Source organism: Polypterus senegalus, chromosome 6, assembly GCF_016835505.1.
Source record: "Polypterus senegalus isolate Bchr_013 chromosome 6, ASM1683550v1, whole genome shotgun sequence".
NCBI classification, from domain to species: domain Eukaryota; kingdom Metazoa; phylum Chordata; class Cladistia; order Polypteriformes; family Polypteridae; genus Polypterus; species Polypterus senegalus.
Genome location: NC_053159.1, coordinates 113,393,519 through 113,412,439, shown reverse-complemented (window position 1 = coordinate 113,412,439; position 18,921 = coordinate 113,393,519). Strand labels below are relative to the sequence as shown.

At 36.4% G+C, this 18,921-nt stretch overlaps 1 protein-coding gene across 1 annotated transcript; it reads left to right on the top strand.

The window, feature by feature from the left end:
- The first annotated feature begins 10,661 nt into the window (after positions 1-10,661).
- supt4h1 (SPT4 homolog, DSIF elongation factor subunit) lies at positions 10,662-18,179 on the top strand. Its single transcript, XM_039756812.1, has 5 exons — positions 10,662-10,857; positions 11,259-11,365; positions 11,737-11,792; positions 13,474-13,527; positions 17,604-18,179. The coding sequence occupies exons 1-5, from the start codon at positions 10,789-10,791 to the stop codon at positions 17,669-17,671; spliced, it is 354 nt and encodes a 117-aa protein (XP_039612746.1). The 5' UTR covers positions 10,662-10,788; the 3' UTR covers positions 17,672-18,179.
- Positions 18,180-18,921: the final 742 nt, after the last annotated feature.

Sequence of the window (18,921 nt, the reverse complement as noted above, 5' to 3'; positions counted from 1 at the left end):
GAGAACAAGTCGATGGTAATTCAAATTATTATAGCACATTATTAAAAGGTTACTTAAACTTTAAATTAGTATCCATTAATATGTTGTACTTACTGGGAGGATGATTGTCAAGTATGTTGTTCATATTTTCAATATAATTGTAAGAAGTTACACTTTCATCGTTCATAGTTTTTATGAAGAAAAGTTCACAGCCTCAATGGGGGTTATGCAATCAGTTTAGTAAAATCTAAAATTTTAAACCCTTTAACAAGAAATCGCTGATATCAGCCTCTGTACAGTATATATCCATGTATTTTCAATTGATATTTTAAAGTTATTTCTGTCTTGTGAACAAAAATAATCCAGTTTTTAAATAGTTGCATATAAATGTATGCATGCTTACCGCAGATTGTGAACAGTGATTGCTTTACTTTTGTAGTGGAGAAACCAGAAACTCAAATGCTTTAGGAATGGAAACTGAACAGGCTGTTCCATTAGTCTTACATTTGGCTGTTTTTCAGAGTTAATGGTGTAATTGATGGTACTGGAATCATTTGTGAGAGTGTGTCATCTGTAATATTATTTCCAGCATTTGAAAGTGGTCGCTTCTTTGAAGCAGATTCAGATTGCATCTTGCTGTGAAGCAGAATCATGTCCACATTTACCAAGCATGAGCTGGTGTACTGATAACTGGGATTGGCTGATTTTTGATTCCCCACTGAAAATTGCATCTATATTTATGGATAAAACAGTGCAGATTTGATGTTGAAAAATGATCTACAGTATATTATTATAATACGGTAGTAAATTACTTAAGCACTAAGCACCTACCAAGATCTTCATTGAAATTCCAATACCATATTGCACATCATTCCCACTATACTTAAATTACAGATACAGTAAAATTCCTCAGATATGCCTAAGCAATTAACCTTGAAGAATAAATGTAGAAAAAACAATGTAAAGTGGTTAAACAGGTATGTCCACTTATTAAACTAGAACTCAAACATAACATAGCTACATCAATGACAAAATATTTGTCATTTTGCTACATTTATAGAGTGTAAAAAATTGATTGTGATTTGTTTATTTAATTGCAAAAAGTGGTTTGTTGGATTAACCTAAACCGGGTAATTGTTGTAACGGGTAATTGTGAAAAAATGTTGACTGAAACATCTGGGAAAGGGAGAACAGATACTCCCACATCTATGCATATATTAATATATACTAGCTTTAATAAAAAGAAAATCATTCATAATTTTTCACAATAATACTGCACATAAATTATATGCAGCCATTCATTATTTAAGCCCATTTTTGCCATTACAGTGTTGTAGGAAGTTCACAACAGCATCACTTGAAAGTCAGTAACCTACCTTGGACAGAACGTTACTCCATTAGTCCATTTCAAGACAGAGTCAATGACTTGGGATTGGATTATGTGGGTTAAAAAAGTTAGGTTATGTTGTTTTTTGTCTTACTCCAAGTCTTCCCATTTTTCCTTTGTACTATCTCCAGGTTACTCCTTTCTTTGATTCTCTCACAAAAATCCCAAACAATTATTGAATTGCAAGGATACTGGAATAAAATAAAATATTAACATAATAACTCAATAAAGTAATATCATTGCACCTGTCTTAAATTATTTAATATAGTTTGACAACTACCTGGTCATTTTTATAAATACACAGTTTGTCATTAAAATATTAGAACACATTTTTGTGCTGAAATGGAATTAGATAAAAACAATACTAAAGTTTCAAATAAATAAAGAAGTCTTTAAATAAGGGTTTATATAAAACGACAAAACATTTGCCATGACAAGCTGTAATTTTAAATATGTCACACACCACTATTAGGTAACTTTCCTTTTTAACCGAATAGTTCTGTGATTTGCTGTTTTTGTATTCTGAACTTTTATCATGTGGTGAGACACATACTCTACACTGTCTTAGATTTTAGGAAATACTTTTTAAGAAAGATACTGGAACGCTACTGGGCTGATGGAATTATACACCAGTTGAAATTTTGGTCCACATTCCTTGTAGAATCCAGTTGTGCATGCTGTGGCATGGAAATGAATTGTAGGTTGTGAAACATGGGTATCATGCCTTGAGAAATATCTGTCAGTTTGTTTGATGTAAACCTCTGGACTGCTTTTAGCCACATTGGTTGTAAAACTAGATCCTCATCAAGATTTTTCTTGCTCAGTGAATTGTCTTGGTTTGCTAGAGATGCAGATGGATAATATTACTCTGCATCCATGCAAAGTAACATTCAAGAAAAAGTATAAAAGATATCACTGTTTGTGTGTACCATAACCTCTGTACTTCTATAATATGCATTACTCATCTGCAAGCAATCCATGCCCTCTCCTCTAGCACTTAAATATTTGGACTTGAAAAGATCATGTCTGAAGGGTGAACAATTTGATTTACTATCTAATGCTGTGGCGGACAGCCGGTTCCCATGCCCGGCAGGGACGCCCCTGCTGCATCTGTTCCTGGGGAGCAACCATGGGCAGCTCAGTACCTCCCCCGGGACGCTTGGTGGCAGCCTCCCTGGCGAATGGTGATCCCCGAGCCTGTCGCATGGCTCCATGGAAGATGGAGTCCTCCACAGCCTGGTTGGGGGCTTGGATGGCCACTAGGGGGAGCTGCATGGAGTCAGCAGCCTGGCTGGACGATTCTTTAGCCCCAGCCGGAGGTGCAATCAGGACCAGGTGGTCAAGCACCTGGAACACTTCTGGGTGGGTTATAAAAAGGGCCAGCCGCCACCTCTCAAGGAGCCAGAGTCGGGAGGAGGAGGACTACGCTTGTGGAGGAGTGGTGGTAAAGGAGAAGAGAGTGTTTTGTGGTGTAATTGTGCTTTTGGGACTGTGTTGGACTGTGTGGCACGGGAAAGACGTGTCCCACAGTTGAAGAATTAATAAAGCCTTTGTGTTCATTTTGTATGTGCCTCTGCGTCAGTCTGTGCTGGGTCAGGTGCTTATATAGCGCCTTATTACAATGCATACATGAGCCCTGCATAACAGACTCAATGTTTGTATTGTTCATTAGTTATCATAGTTTAATAGGAAATCTAAAGTTTTTTGTAGAAACAGATAGAAGCACATCATTCAGCTATTTGATGGGTATACCAGTATTTTTAAGCTCTTGTTATTCTTAATATTTATATATTTTATATTGTATTACACAGAAATAAGCACAATTTTGTTCTTTTGAATCAGTAGCATATCCAGAATTGGGCATATTTGAAACTAGGTGGGTGAATAAAATTTGACCCAGATACGATGGTTTATAGAACTTGACCATCAGTGGCTGAACAAGGGCAAATTGGAAATTGATTGGGAGGGTGATTGCCCTTCCATGCCCACTTTTGGCTACACTACTGAGTCGAATAATGGAGGTACTTTTAATAAAGAACAATTGAATGGGATTTCTGTTTTTGCAGTGGTCTTGAGTGGGTATTGAGTATTGTAAAATTTAACTGGTATTGGTATTGAATGTTAAAATTCTGATATTGTGACATCCCTAAGTGGAGCAGAAAAATAAAGGGATGTCACTACACTTAATTCTGCTGTCTCATGGCTCCAGACAAATAGGTTTGACTAATGGTCATTATTGGTGCAGAGTTTGCACATTCTCCCTATGTCTCAATTTTCTCAAGATACTTCGGTTTCCTCCCAAATTCCAAAAAACATGGAGGCTAGAATATTTTGTGAGACTAAATTAGCCCTGTATGAGTGAGATTGGGTGTGTGTCCAGTGATGGGCTAACCCAGTCAGCGGTCTGTTCCTATCCTACACTTAACGCTGCTGTGATAGGCTCCAGACCCTGTAATGGAGGAACCACATTTGAAAAGTGAATGGATGACTGGTCTGCGGTGGGTTGGCACCCTGCCTGGGATTGATTCCTGCCTTGTGCCCTGTGTTGGCTGGGATTGGCTCCAGCAGACCCCCGTGACCCTGTATTCGGATTCAGCGGGTTAGAAAGTGGTGGTGGTGGATGTGAAGAGATCCACAGTGTCTGGGCATTCAGGAGCCAGCATTGTTTGTTTAGTTGTGTCCATGCCGCAGCAAATTCTTTCAGTCTAACCAGCGTAGCATCCTCATTTGTGAACAATTTGTATCTTTTGTCCATCATAGCTGACACATTGCTCTCATTACCAGCTTTTCAGACTTCCAAGATGATGGTCTGAGATCTATATTTGGATTTGTACTATATTCATTACTGCTTCTTTGAAGCTTTTCTGTTATAATCTTTTATTTTCATTCTTCAACAACACCTTCTGTCTGAAATAAGAAATACATGTAATACAGTGGGTTGATTTTTGGATTATGATGTTTTAATTCTTTAAATGTACAGCAAATGTTTCTGGATAGGTAATATCAAACCACACAGTAGAAAGTAGTTGTTTAGAAATATTAAACATGGTAGGTGCTCCTCTTTGGTGTTTCAATCGACAACATCATGAGTTTGCATTCTGGTTTGGAGGGTAAGGCAACTTTTTTACCAGCAACCCCTTAGATCCAGCCTTGCTTACCATGACAGATTCAACTTTGCACTGGCTGTTTTTATACCTCGCATTTGACCATACTAGCCTCAGCATGAACATATTCAGCTAAAACTGAGCATCATGTCAGTTTCGGAAAAACTTTTATAAGATTCTAGATACTGAGTGTCGATATTACCCAGCCTCGCAATGATATTGTAACTTAAAGTGCATGTGATTTTGGAGAAGCTAAAGTTTGCCACTTTGCCACACTAGTAGGATATCCAGTATACCTAAGTACCTGGTTTAAGGGTGGAGCCCTTTTTATCTGACAGATCTGCAAATTGAATTCAGCCGCTATTTTGGTACTCCCCTGATCTATGACATACTGAAATTTCACTTGATTTCTGTACTGAATTTTGTCACCTGATCCACCACAGCATATATTTTGTATAAATCAGAATTTTTTAACATTTCAAAAATACTTATGATAATGATAAGCCTATATATATATATATATATATATATATATATAATATATATGTACAGTATAAATATAATTTTATATAGTGACCACCAGGGGGTGCCCAGCTTCCCAAACACCAGACACACCAGACACACCAGACACTTGACTAGGGCCTAGGCACAAGTGCAGCAATACACACTTTTTTTTAGGTGTGGGAAGTGCCTGGCTAAAATATTAGAAAGAATTATTTATAATCAATTGGTTGATCACCTAAACTCCAATAATTTATTTGAGATCTACCAATCTGGCTTTAGGCGTTATCATGGTGTTGAGACGGCCCTCCTTAAAGTATTCAATGACATCTCTATTATTACTGACTCAGGTGACGCTGCAGTCCTTGTCCTCCTTGACCTGTCCGCTGCCTTTGACACTGTTCACCATGAGATATTGCTGTTGCGGCTTGAACATCTTGTTGGGCGTAAAGGGGCTGCTCTTAACTGGTTGAGGTCATATCTAACTGGTAGACACTTTTCAGTGACTTTAAATTCCTGTTTTTCGTCTACTGCTCCTCTTAAATATGGTGTTCCTCAGGGATCCATTTTGGATCCTATTTTGTTCTCTATATACCGTCATCCTATTGAAGCTATTTTTAGGAAATTTAACATTTCTTTTCACTGCTATGCTGACGATACACAGGTTTATATTCCTGTCTGCAACTCTACAATGAATCAACTGCACAACTGTCTTTCTGAATTAAGATCCTGGATGGCTAATAATTTTCTTGATCTGAATCAAAATAAAACCGAGGTGCTTATAGTGGGTCCATCAGCTAAAGCCCAAATTGGTCTTGGACTTCTCGGCCCTTTCTCTGTCTTTTGCAAACCTCAAGTCCGCAATCTTGGTGTTATCTTTGACAGTAACCTCTCTTTTAAGAAACAGATTAATTCTGTAGTTAAGAGTTGCTTTGTCCAGCTTCGTCTATTAGGTAAGATCAAGCCTTTTTTTATCTTCTAGGGATCTTGAGAAAGCTACTCATGCTTTTATCTTCTCTCACCTTGATTACTACAACTCGCTGTATTCTGGGATTAGCAAATCCCTGATACGCAGGTTACAGTTGGTCCAGAATCCTGCCACTCGCTGTCTGGTTGGGGCAAGAAAGTCTGATTCTGTTTCTCCAATATTAGCTACTTTACATTGGCTGGCTGTCAGTTTTCAAGTTGATTTTAAAATCTTGTTGCTAGTTTTTAAATCTTTACATGGGCTTGCTCCTGCCTATTTGTCTGAATTGTGTGTTTTACGCCAGCCATCTAGAGTGCTTAGATCTTCTGGTCAGTTGTCTCTTGTTGTCCCTCATACCAAGTGTAAAACTAAAGGGGACAGGGCTTTTGCAGCTGCTGCTCCTTGCCTGTGGAACTCTCTACCTCATCACATAAGGGAGTCGTCTACAATTGAACTGTTCAAAACAAGATTAAAGACTCATTTCTATTCACTTGCATTCGGTGACCTTCAGTAATACTGATGGTTTCCTCATTGTGATTATGTAATCTTACTTCTATTTATTATTTTATTTATTTTCATTTATTTTATTTCTATTTATGTTATTCGTGTTAATTGTATGTTTTTCTTTTATTCTATTATTGTAAAGCACTTTGGTCTCAGCATTCCTATGTTGTTTTAAATGTGCTATATAAATAAATTTGACATTGACATTGCCTTCCTTTCATTCCCACCACCTCAGCACAGTTACAATGAGCACAGCACAATATATAACATTTCTCTCTGTCAGTCCACCTCTCTGTCTGTCTGTCCTTCCGCCTCCACTCCTCCTCTTCACACAAGTGTCATCTTCTCCCTCCTGACTCTGCCTCTGGGAATGAAGGCAGGCAGCTCCTTTTATGCTGTGCCTGGAAGTACTCCTGGTGGCTCATTAGCAGGTTCCTGAAATCCTCCCAGGTGTGGGCAGTAGCTTGACAAAATAGGGCTCTGGAGCTCCTGGCGGCACCCCTGGAACCCAATAGGGCTGAGCTGACACTATGGGAATCCGAGGTGCCGTTGCACCCCGGGGGGAGTTGCCCAATAGCAGCTTGGGGAAGATGGTGCCCTTCATAAGCCATCTCCCCTTGTTCTACCATTATGGACGTTTACTGTATATATAGAGTATATAACGTTATGGCTTCTGTCTTATCAATCAATCAATCAATCAATCAATCAATCAATCAATCAATCAATCAATCAATCAACATTTATTTATATAGCACATATTCATACAAAAAAATGTAGCTCAAAGTGTCTTACAAAATGAATAGAAAAATAGAAGACACAATAAAAAATAAACTTAAGTCAACATTAATCAACATAGAATAAGTAATATATATATTATATTATCAGTGCTGTGGGGAAAATTTATATTGCCAAGTAACTCTAAAAGTAAAAAGTTATTTCAGAAAGAATTGAGTAAATAAATGATAATAAACACTACAGTGTGCTTAAACACTGAAACTGCCTTCCTTAACCAATGATATTAAATATTTTTTTCTGTATTATACTCTGAATTTTTTACGTAATGGGCTGTGAATTTTACTATCTTGTTTTACTGTTTTATTTTACACATTTTGAGTCTGGCAATGCTGTCAGCTCCAAAGTCATAGATGCTATTGCAACTCAAGTACACCCCTCTACAGTATAAATAAGTCTTGTCAAAAGTAGGCATGCAAATTTTTTGACCAACCAGAAATATTTCCCTATAGATGGTAAAATATAGCATATTCAGTATTCTGCTAAATGTGTAAAAACTACTATTTATTTGTCTGAATATGTGATGCTGTATCTGTTGCTCTCTTTAGGTTTAGGCTCTCTCACAGGTGTGGCAGTAATCAGGCCTGGTGGTGGCTACGGAAATTGAACTCAGGTGTGATACACCACAGTTAGGTTATTTTTTAACAAGGGGGCAATTACTTTTTCACACAGGGCCATGTAGGTTTGGATTTTTTTTCTCCCTAAATAATAAAAACCATCATTTAAAACTGCATTTTGTGTTTACTTGTGTTATATTTGACTAATGGTTAAATGTGTTTGATGATCAGAAACATTTTGTGTGACAAACATGCAAAAGAATAAGAAATCAGGAAGGGGGCAAATAGTTTTTCACACCACTGTATACAACAAACGTGGAAAATGCCTTTGGACTGTTTTTATATTACAACACACTGAGGTCTGTTGAAACTGAATGGTGCCAAATATAAAAAAACTGTTTAGCTGAAACTGTTAGCATACAGACATAAGAAAGCTAACAAACTTATCCTAGTAATTATAAAGAAATATCTCCTTAGAAAATGTATAGCTTTTATTTTACTTTGATTCTTTCTTTGTGAAGTTATTTTTCAATACTTCTTGCACCTTTAAAATGTATTTTTGAAAGTAAAAAGAGAGAGGTCAAATAAACACGATCCATTGCAGCTTAATAAAAAGTAGCACCCAATAATGCATGCCTTACAAACTTTGTAAAAGGGCCTATGAGTGATGTATTACACTGCATTGCATTGTGGGGTGTTGATACCATCTTTGGAGGGTTGTACTGGTTTATTTACAACAATAAATGAGTAGTGTCATGGCCCAAGGACCATAAGGCTTTTACAATAGCAAATGGACAAAGGAAGGAGGAACGAGAAGGGCTTGTATTGGGACAAAATGAATCAGGATGCAAAGCAACACAGTTTAAACAGGATGAGTTAATAAACAATGTGGATACCTACAACTTGCAAGGCCAGGAATGAACAAGGCACCCTGACAAGCTAACTCTGCTCACATGTTGCACATGTTTTATTAATTACTTATTTATTGATTGATTGATTTTCAGTTTTTAAATATGTCCTCTTTATAAATTTTACTGTAAGCATACATCAAAAAGGATTTATTTGAGGCCTTGTGCAATGGCACATAAACCAATATTCAAAAAATAAATGAAAAAAGGTAGTTGGTGTTCAACCCAGTGGTTTATAAGACTCAGTAGTTAGAAAAGGTCTTCATGAAAGAGCCATTCCACCTCCATACATGTAAAACCACAACGATGGAGTGCTAAACAATGACAGCAAGTGCTTAGAACTGATGAGTACAGTACAGTACACTACTGATAAGAACGCTAAAACCAACCCTTCCAAAAACAAATCCAACCCCTCTATAAAATCAGGACATTAAAACAATCAATAAATAAACAGTCCAATAAAAAGCTCAAAGTTCTTTCAGCTTGGGTCTGTGGGTTCTTCTAAAGTCAGACATATATCCTGTTTGCTGCTTCCCTTCCAGTCTTCAGTCCTCACCGCCTCGGCTCATCCCACAGCTGCCACCAAATGTGACAGTGCGGGTTAGCTCCACACCCCTCTTGAACCCATTGTCACGTGCTTCCTTTCAACATGCACCAGCTCTCACTCTCCTTCTCTTTCACTTGTTTACTCCTGTCTGCTTGCTTGCTTGTTTGCCTCCATTACTCTCTTCATTTTTCTTTCTTTTCTTCCTCTTCCTCTGTGTCTTACCACTGTCCTTTTATACACTGGGGAGGGTTGCAGGTGTGATCGCCTGATTGTTGGAAAGGAAAGAAACACGACTACAGCGAATAGATCAAGACTGGAAGTATGCCTGGATGCAAATAATGTTAGTTCTGAAAAAGGGGGAAAAAAAAAACAACACAAAGATTACAGTCATAGTACTAACAGCCAATGTCCTTAGCTAATATCCTCTGTAGAAGCCAAGGACAGTCTGAGCACCTGCAAAGATGCAATTTGGGAAACAGCAACACACAACCGCATCTCAAGATTCATGACGTTATTTAAAGTAAGCTCTATCTTGTTATCCAACCATTTCCTAATTTGCTTTTTCAGCTAAGGTGTATAGGAACTGAAGCAACAACAGGCAAAAACCAGGAACCAATTGTGCAAAAGGTAGAGTCTGACTTACTTATAAAAGGCCGATTTACAGTTAAGTATAATTTTTTAGTTAACCCCGAGGAAGGGATCAAAAAATATGTTCCTCAGTGTTTTTGGGAGATGTTTTTAATTTTTACTTTCTGAAAAAAAACACACTGATATGTTTCCATGGGTAAACCTGATCAATGTGAATCGGTGTGAGAGTGGCCAAGATGGACCACTTTTGGATTTGCACTTGATGCTGCCAAGATTAAAACTGTTCAGAAAACAGAAGGGTGCTTAATGTTTCAATAACTTGTCTTGTTCTTGGCATACATTGACAACTTAAAATATCGCATCTTGGAAGCCCACCTATCCTGAGCTGAGTCACAGGGAAGCAGCAGCCTAGCCCAGTAAGCATCAGGCAGAAGGCACAAATAGGTCACTAGCCCATCTCAGGATAAACACAAATACAACCGAGGTCACACGGGGTGTGGAAGGAAACTGGAGCACTCCGAGGGAAACCATGCAAACTCTACACAGGGAGCACCCATAAACTCGGCCACCAAATTGTATTTTATATGAGGAGATTAGGAAAGAAAATTTAAAAAGTGGGTCTCCGGTCATTAATGTATAAGTAAAATTTAACTTTTAAAATCAACAAATTAATTTAGTTAAACAGTATATTCAATTATATGGAAATGTAACTTTAAATAAAATACAATCTTAAATTTGAATAAATTCAATTGTCTCTGCTGCTCAGCTGCGACGTCTGAAGTCGGACTTCGACTATGACGTCACTCGGGACGCTCGTCCAATCACGAATCGTTTCCGGCGCAATTGGATGACAGCGAGCATCGCGGCCTGATTAGAGTGTTTGGTCCTAATCTGTTTTTCTTTTTGTTACTGACAAGAAACAGTTGCATTGTTGGCTGTTTCTTTGTTTTTATAATGGCGTTAGAGACTGTACCTAAAGATCTTCGGCACTTGCGAGCTTGTCTGTTGTGTTCCTTGGTAAAGGTAAGAAATGTTCATAGGTAACTCGGGGACTGTTCGTTTTCTTTTAACAGCAGTTTTTGGGATCTGCTTTTTCCTCTCTTCTTGTGAGTCAGTTAGTTGTATGTAGGGTGGTTAATACGAATGGCAAACATGCTGAAGCTTGTAACAGTAAAGAGATGGTCAATTTGTTTTTGAGAACCTGTATAGCGCACTATGAATACACTTGCTTGTCGGGTTGTATCATTGAATTCTCGAAAGTAACAACGCAAATGCAGATTGTTGCTGTGATTCACCAAGTAGAAGGAGGTCTTTTCAAGTGTTCTCATGTTAAAGTTACGTTTTTCACATCTTTTAGAAAAGTGTACATATTTCATTGTTTATACCCTCGTGATTACCATCATTTCTCTTTTATCTCACTGTAGACAATCGATCAGTTCGAATATGACGGCTGTGATAACTGTGATGCCTATCTTCAGATGAAAGGAAACCGGGAAATGGTTTATGACTGTACGAGCTCCTCATTTGACGGGTACGTAAAAGTAGTGCTTAATCGATATGCAAATAAATCATATATAATACTAATGCATTTTTTACACTATTAGATGTTAAATTGAGCTGTTTCTACACAGTTGACTGTGCAAAGAACGAAAGCTGCACGTTTGTATTTAAAAAAACAAATGTAATTTGCTGTTCCTTAGCCGAATTGAATTGAATTAGACGCAATACCGTGTCTAGCCATCCTGTTAATTACTTTATGAAGTTACAATTTTAAAACTGCCATGGTGTTGATATTAGTGATTATAAATAACTTTTCAAAGATTTATTATTTAATTGAAGAAACACATTTTTCCATTGCTTATGTTTAATTTAAAAAATATATATATATATTTTTTGTTGTAGAGTCATTGCAATGATGAGTCCTGAAGATAGCTGGGTTTCTAAATGGCAGAGAATCAGTAAGTTTCAAAAGAGCAATTGATTGATGACTTGAGTAGGAAACATTCAAGGTTTTGCCATATTGGCACACCAGTAGTGTTTCTTTACACATTTAAGCTAAAAATAAATTGATTATGAGTACTGTACTTAATGATTGTGTGTCATTGAGAGGACATCCAGCAGTTGTCAGTTTTGTCTTCGTTTTCTCCTTTGCACTTTGAACCTCCAGTTCGAGTGTCTCAACTGAGCCTGCTTTTTTTAATTAGCTTGTTTATTCACTGAGCCTCTCTTGAACAAATGTTATTGGTCCAAGACCACAAAATAGAGAATCATGCACTGACTAGAACATAATTGTACAGCATGTGAAGATGCTAGTTCCCACATAAAATGAACAGTCTTCGAAGAAAAGAAGCAGCTCTGTTCTTTCTTTTGTAGTTCCTCTGTGTTACTAGATTAACCTAGCTAGTCATTTATGTTGGCTTCCAAGTCTGTACAGTCTAACAGAGTATACTGAGTCTTGTTTGTAATCGTCTGTCCTTATGCAAGTCTAATACAGTTTATACAATACTGTGTCTTAGGCACTTTATAGTAGTCCACAAAACATTTGTCTTGGGTGGTTATTTTATAATTCTTTACATTTTAATAATAATAATTCTTTGCATTTATATAGCGCTTTTCTCACTACTCAAAGCGCTCAGCAATTGCAGGTTAAGGGCTTGCTCAAGGACCCAACAGAGCAGAGTCCCTTTTGACATTTACGGGATTCGAACCGGCTACCTTTCAATTGCCAGTGCAGATCCCTAGCATTTTATCAAAGTACATTATGAAATGATTCATAAAGTAAGCCAAAAGTTTGTGATATTATCCCACATTCAGTCTGTAAGTATGCAGTTTGTCCATTCTTTATATGACAAGTGTTTTTTTTTTTTTTACCCGCTCATAAATGGGCACTCATATGTAGGATAATTTATGTAAATAAAAAAAATCTAAATAATCAACCCAAAAATTACAAAAATAAATAAATAAAAGCATGAAAGATTTAAATGCAAAACTCTTTAAAGAAAATGCTCATTTAGTTATCTTGTTCATGTAGTATTTACAATAAGTTTATATCTTTGTCCAGGTCAAAAAAAACTTGTCAGTTGTGATTTTAATTAACAAAAGTAATGCTGCATATATCACACATCAACATTTAGTTGAAATTCTGTTATTAAATTATCAACTACAGTTTAAGAAGGATCCATTAAAAGTTCCTTCCAAGTTTTTACCTATTTGTCTCAATAATTGCAATATTAATGCATTTTCGATATGAAAGAAATGAAGTTACTAGTTCCTGTAATCATTAGCACATTGAAGGAAGCAATTTTAAAATGTAAGTCTGATTTACAGCTGCATTTACTTTTCTTTATTCAAACCTGGACAAGAACAGAGTTAACAATTTTGGTTATAGAAGCAACATTTATTGATTACAATGATTTTTGGCAAGAAGTTTTTTTTTATGGTTGCTGAATAAAACTTTCTGTTGTTGGAAAATTGTTTATTTTTATAATTTCTTTCATAGAATGTCTTAGAAGTGTAATAAAACTAATAATTTAATTAATTAAATATAGTTTGATTGCGGTGTTCATTCTTTTTGCATTTCTGTGTTTGTGCAAACGATGTTCAATTATCCAGTTACCTATAATTGCATTTCTTCTATAGGTAATTTTAAGCCAGGTGTTTATGCAGTATCAGTAAATGGACGATTACCCCCAGGTATGTGTACTTACAATTATTAATTAAAATGTGTTCATGTTAATCAGGCCAGCAATTATTTTTCTGTGCAAATATATAAGGGAAAGTATAACACAGTACTTAGAAGTATCATTCTGAACACTAATAGTAGAATTGAAGATAAGGTAGGGGTAACTGTTAATGGGCCCATTTGAGAAATTATGATGTATTTGTTTTCTTTATTAATATGCACATTTGTTCAACCCTGTAACGACAGTTTCAGAATAAAATCACATTGTTTGACTTGTACAGTCGTGGCCAAATGTTTTGAGAAAATGATAACCAATAATTGTGTTAAATTTTGCTCGATCTTTTTCGATCTTTTTGTCAGATATTTCTATAGTATATTGAAGTATAATTACATCCATTTCATAAGTTTCAAAAGCTTTTATTGACAATTACATTAAATTTATGCAGTCAATAACTGCAGTGTTGGCCCTTCTTTTTCAAGACCTCTGCAATTCACCCTGGCATGCTGTCAATCAACTTCTGGCCCAAATCCTCACTGATGGCAGCCCATTCTTGCATAATCAGTGCTTTGGAGTTTGTCAGAATTTGTAGATTTTTGCTTGTCCACCGACCTCTTGAGGATTGACCACAAGTTCTCAATGGGATTAAGGTCTGAGGAGTTTCCTGGCCATGGACCCAAACATTACCAGTAATTGCTTGTTTCGACATAAAGCTCTGCAAGTAATCAAATGATGAGAACTGAACAATTATTATAAGGATTCATTCCGTTTATACAGTACATCTAGAACCTATCCCAGCAATCATCAGACAGTCCCAAAGGAGGAACAATCCCCAAAACAGCAATGATTTGTCGTATAGTGAATGCATTCACCCACACACACAAATTATAGGACCATTTTAGCAACTGGTCCACCTAACCTGCATGTGTTTAGATTGTCGGCTGCAGGAAGAAACCAAAGTGCCTAGGGAGAATATGCAAACTCCATGCAGGGAATACTCGGGACACAATAACCATTATTGTTCACTGTGAGACAGTAGTGCTACCCCGGTTATTATTATTATTATTATTACTAGGGGGGCTCTGCCTCCTGCTCGCTTCGCTTGCCCAGCCCCGGGTTTGGCTTACTGGATATGCAGTTTAAAGAGATTATTTTCATGGGAATTGTTACATATGCATTGTTTTCACTTTTACTTTAAAACTTTTGTAAAAACAATACGTGTTTTGGAGGGAGGAGGATTATGGATGGCGGCAGTTTGAAAGTCACAGGGTTGACTGGCTGGGGTTTCCACTGTCAGTGTGTGGTAGCACACTTTTTGCAACTTTGATATAATATTGTTTTTTAAACCAATTAGTGATTAACAGGGAGCTTTGCCTTTTTGCCTCCCTCCTGCTACATGCTTGAAAATTACGAGGAACAAAAGTTCCTATCCGCATTTCTTCTGGCAGAACTCAAAACATTTTATTACAGTGTAATAATAAAAGAATGAAAGCAAGAATATATAATAAAAAAGGGAAATCAAGCAATTTAGCCTAACACTAACCAGCAGAAATGCCACAAGAAATAGCAAGTAAAAAGGATGCTAGCTTATTGAATATGTATATCACAGTGACACAATTGTTAATAAAATTGAACTTCATGGCTACCTGCATGATTGAAAAAATGTACAAGCATTAAAGCAATTAATACAATATTTAAGGAGTGGGAAGGAAAAGGTTTTTTAATCTATGACAATTTTCTTTTTGCTTATTACAAAATTACCAAAGGCTCTAATTTTTTTTGGGTTAAAAACTGTCTGGAAGGCAAATTGAAAGACAAATTTCAAGCAGTAAATCTAATCGCCATAGGAGGACTATATATGTTGTTTTCTTGCTACTCGAAGCTACTATTCTCACACAAAAAGAAGTACCTGTTGTGATGATTGTGCCTCATTGTGATACCGTCCACAGTGTGAAATTTAAGTTCGTTTCAACTGTGCATTCTTTTGTTTATATCAACATGAAATTCATTGATTTTCATGCCATAAAGTTATTATTTTCTTTTGAAAATGTTTTGGCTTTGTGTGGCACTCCTCAATGACTGCATTCTAGAAAGAGGTTAGGAGCACATGGTGATACAGCGCTTTGCCACACCGACCACATGACGAACCAACTCAGGATCCAGATTAGGACCCGAGTGCAGCCATGCAACGGGTGACACCTCAGCACCACACAAGTTCAGATGGAATGGAACCAGTGTGAGGGTTTTTTTTTAAATGGTGGCCGGAGTGCCAATTCTGCCACCAACCCCCAGGTTTTTCCCTGCAGATTGCAGGGCTGGATGGAGATTAACGTCATACCCAGGACAGAGCAATTGCAGTTTAAGGGCCTTGCTCAGGGGACCAATGAAGTAGGCCTTTATGGGATTTGAACCAGCAACCTACCGATTTACCACTGCAGATCCCTAGCCTCAGAGCCACCACTCTGCCCCATTCTAGGAAAGATAAAAAAAAAAAAAAAGGTTTAGAGCGAGCAGTTTCTGAAATATCAATTTTGATATCCACTCGGAATGCTGGGAAGTATGTACAGAGATAAATTCCGAAAAAGATGGAACTATCTCTTTTTGTAAACGAGTTGCATCATGTTTGCCTTGTTACAGGCTTCAGACCTATTGTTTTTGGTTCAGTAATTACAGTATATGCCCCAGTTCTACAAAAATGGTCTGACATATGTCCAACAATAACTGCCGTAAAAATTGTTTTTTTGAAGTCTGTTCTATTTAGTCATGTGGCTAGGCTTATTGATTTGGAGATATTTTGCACAAGTAGTTCTTAAGATGCATAATTTTAATTAAATATACATATACAGAGGCACAAGAAAGTGTACGTGCATGCAGGCATTCACTCAAAAGAAATTTTATATGTGAAATAGCTGACAGGTTGGTTGACCTACCAAAGTATATGCTGGATGTTTAAGAGAAAGAAATTAACACACGCACGCGCCCAGGAACGCACAGACACATGAACACACACGCACACACGCACAGACGCAGACACACGAACACACACGCGCACGCACGAACACACGCACATGCATGCATTCACAAAATAGATCTGGAAAGGTCAACCTTGACAGCGGCATTAAGCCAGCCCTGTGCCAATCAATCTGTACAGCTCATTTACTACATTTGACCCAACTTGTTTAGTTTCAAAACAAATATTATGCAAGTTGTTCACTTGATTCAATCTCCTATTTCTTGTAATCTATATTTACTTGTTTATGTAATAAATATTATGCCAATGTACTTGATTGTATAATATTGTACAGTACAGTTGCTTGTTTTGTATTGTAAAGTCTTCCATGGAGTGAGCACTTGCAGTATCACTAAAGTGAAATTCATGTGGAAGTGTTGTTTGGACCATTCAATACAGATTTTTTTAGATTGGCAAAAAAGTGATTTTATAAGCAATAGAACCTAGTATTTCATATAGTTTATGCCATTCATCTGTGTAATAATGTCTGCCATATAATAATAATAATACATTTTATTTATATAGTGCCTTTCCTATGCTCAAGGCACTTACAGAATAGCTAACATTAATTTAATGTTAGCATAAAAATGAAAAAAATTAAAATAAATTTTATTTTAATTTTTTTCATTTTTATTACTATTTAATTTAATATTGTTTCTTTGTATCAGTATACTGCTGCTGGATTATGTGAATTTCCCCTTGGGATTAGTAAAGTATCTATCTAGAATATAAGAGAGAACGGCGGGGTATACAGTATATACTGTAGCATTGTATAAACCAAATCAAGAAGATTACGACAGTGAATTCAGAGAAAAAAAGAAGAAAAAAAAGCATAATAGACAATATAATTGATGGTTATCTTATTTCATTCTCTTCTGGCTGAGTGGATTAATATATCCAGTTGTCCTCTATAGTTTCATTTGTAGTTGACTCCCCTCTACCCAGGAATTCATCTTCTTGGTCTTTCATGATCTTCCATGTGCAACATTTTGACGACATCTTACAGTTCTTTCAGGTATTGTCAAAAATTATGAAAGCAATACGTTTTTATTCTATGCTTTTATGTTGTTTCATTTCAGGTATTGTGAGAGAGCTGAAAAGTAGGGGAGTCATTTACAAATCCAGAGATACTGCGATCAAGACATAAAAGATGAAATAGTTTCTTGTGTTTTTTTTTTTTTTTTCTGTTTTATCCTGAATTGATCAGCAACTAAAGAATAAATTACTGCTGGTATTAAACATAATTTTGAGGCATTCATTCTCTTTTGGCTGCTGCACAGTATGGAGAAGACATAAATGTTTATTTTGCTTTGCTGTATCATATTAAAAATTGTTAACTTGAAGTTAAACGGCTCATAGAAAGTAAGTGGAACAATTGTTTACACTTTGTGGGCAGGTTAGTATTTGAAAAACGTTAAATCTGTTTTTTTTTTTTTTTTTATATATATACATATTGAAAATAAAACATTGATAATTATAAGCTATGACAAAAATCACCTTTGCTATAATTTGTTGTAACATGTCGAAATGCAATTTTAAGAAAACTTCATACTTTAGGTAGATGTTATTTCCTGAGATGTTATTTTTTTTCATATTTACTGTAAGAACTTAAATTTTCAGGTATGGTCAAATAAAACCGTTCTGTAAAAGAAAAACTAAATGCAGAGTTGTTTGTGTATATTAGCTAAAATGTTTTATGAAAGATACAGGAGCTAAATGTTGGTATCCACTTTAAAACGGAGTACATATTATTGGGTAACATCATTTTTAATAGTTACCAATGATGTTAACATTACATTTGTAGGAACAGAAAACCTCCTTTTATTATTGGTAGGCAATTCTTGGCTCTCGGGCAGACCTCTTGTTGTATTTATCCTTGGTTGGATATGCTTTAGCTTCCCATCAGTCTTTTTGACGGAAGTACAGTAGATAAAGAAAAATGAAGCTGTATTTATTTTATATTCTCAATAAAAACTACAAAGGAAATATACATTCAGCATATTTTCATGAGAAGGAACAAGAGGTGCATAAATACATGCTGAAATTAAAAGTGCTTTTAGTGTCCTGCTTGGTTAAAGTATATCTAGTAAATGGAGCCATTGGGTTCAGTACCGTGGGAATAGCTTTTCTGTATTGTTTGCTATCGTGTTGGTTTTGGGAACACCTGGAGTAGAACCTGATGCTTTATCAAATTTTGGTGTAGTTAGTTAGTTTCTTTTTGGCTTAGCCTTTTGAGGGGCAGCTCAGGCCACTTTTTCAGGCAAGATGTTGACCAATTGTTTCATCCAGGAGAAGGAATATTGTAAAGGTTCCAGCATTTGCCTCTGGAAATGCATCTTCTGGACTCTTCCACCACTTGCACTAACTGTGGCTGCTGAAGTGTCTCCGAAAACAAAT

Excerpts from the sequence above, each read along its gene's own strand:
- supt4h1 (XM_039756812.1), top strand. The coding sequence starts at position 10,789 with ATGGCGTTAGAGACTGTACCTAAAGATCTTCGGCACTTGCGAGCTTGT. Across the intron at positions 10,858-11,258 it reads TGTTGTGTTCCTTGGTAAAG|ACAATCGATCAGTTCGAATA; the intron begins GTAAGAAATGTT and ends ATCTCACTGTAG. Across the intron at positions 13,528-17,603 it reads AAATGGACGATTACCCCCAG|GTATTGTGAGAGAGCTGAAA; the intron begins GTATGTGTACTT and ends GTTTCATTTCAG.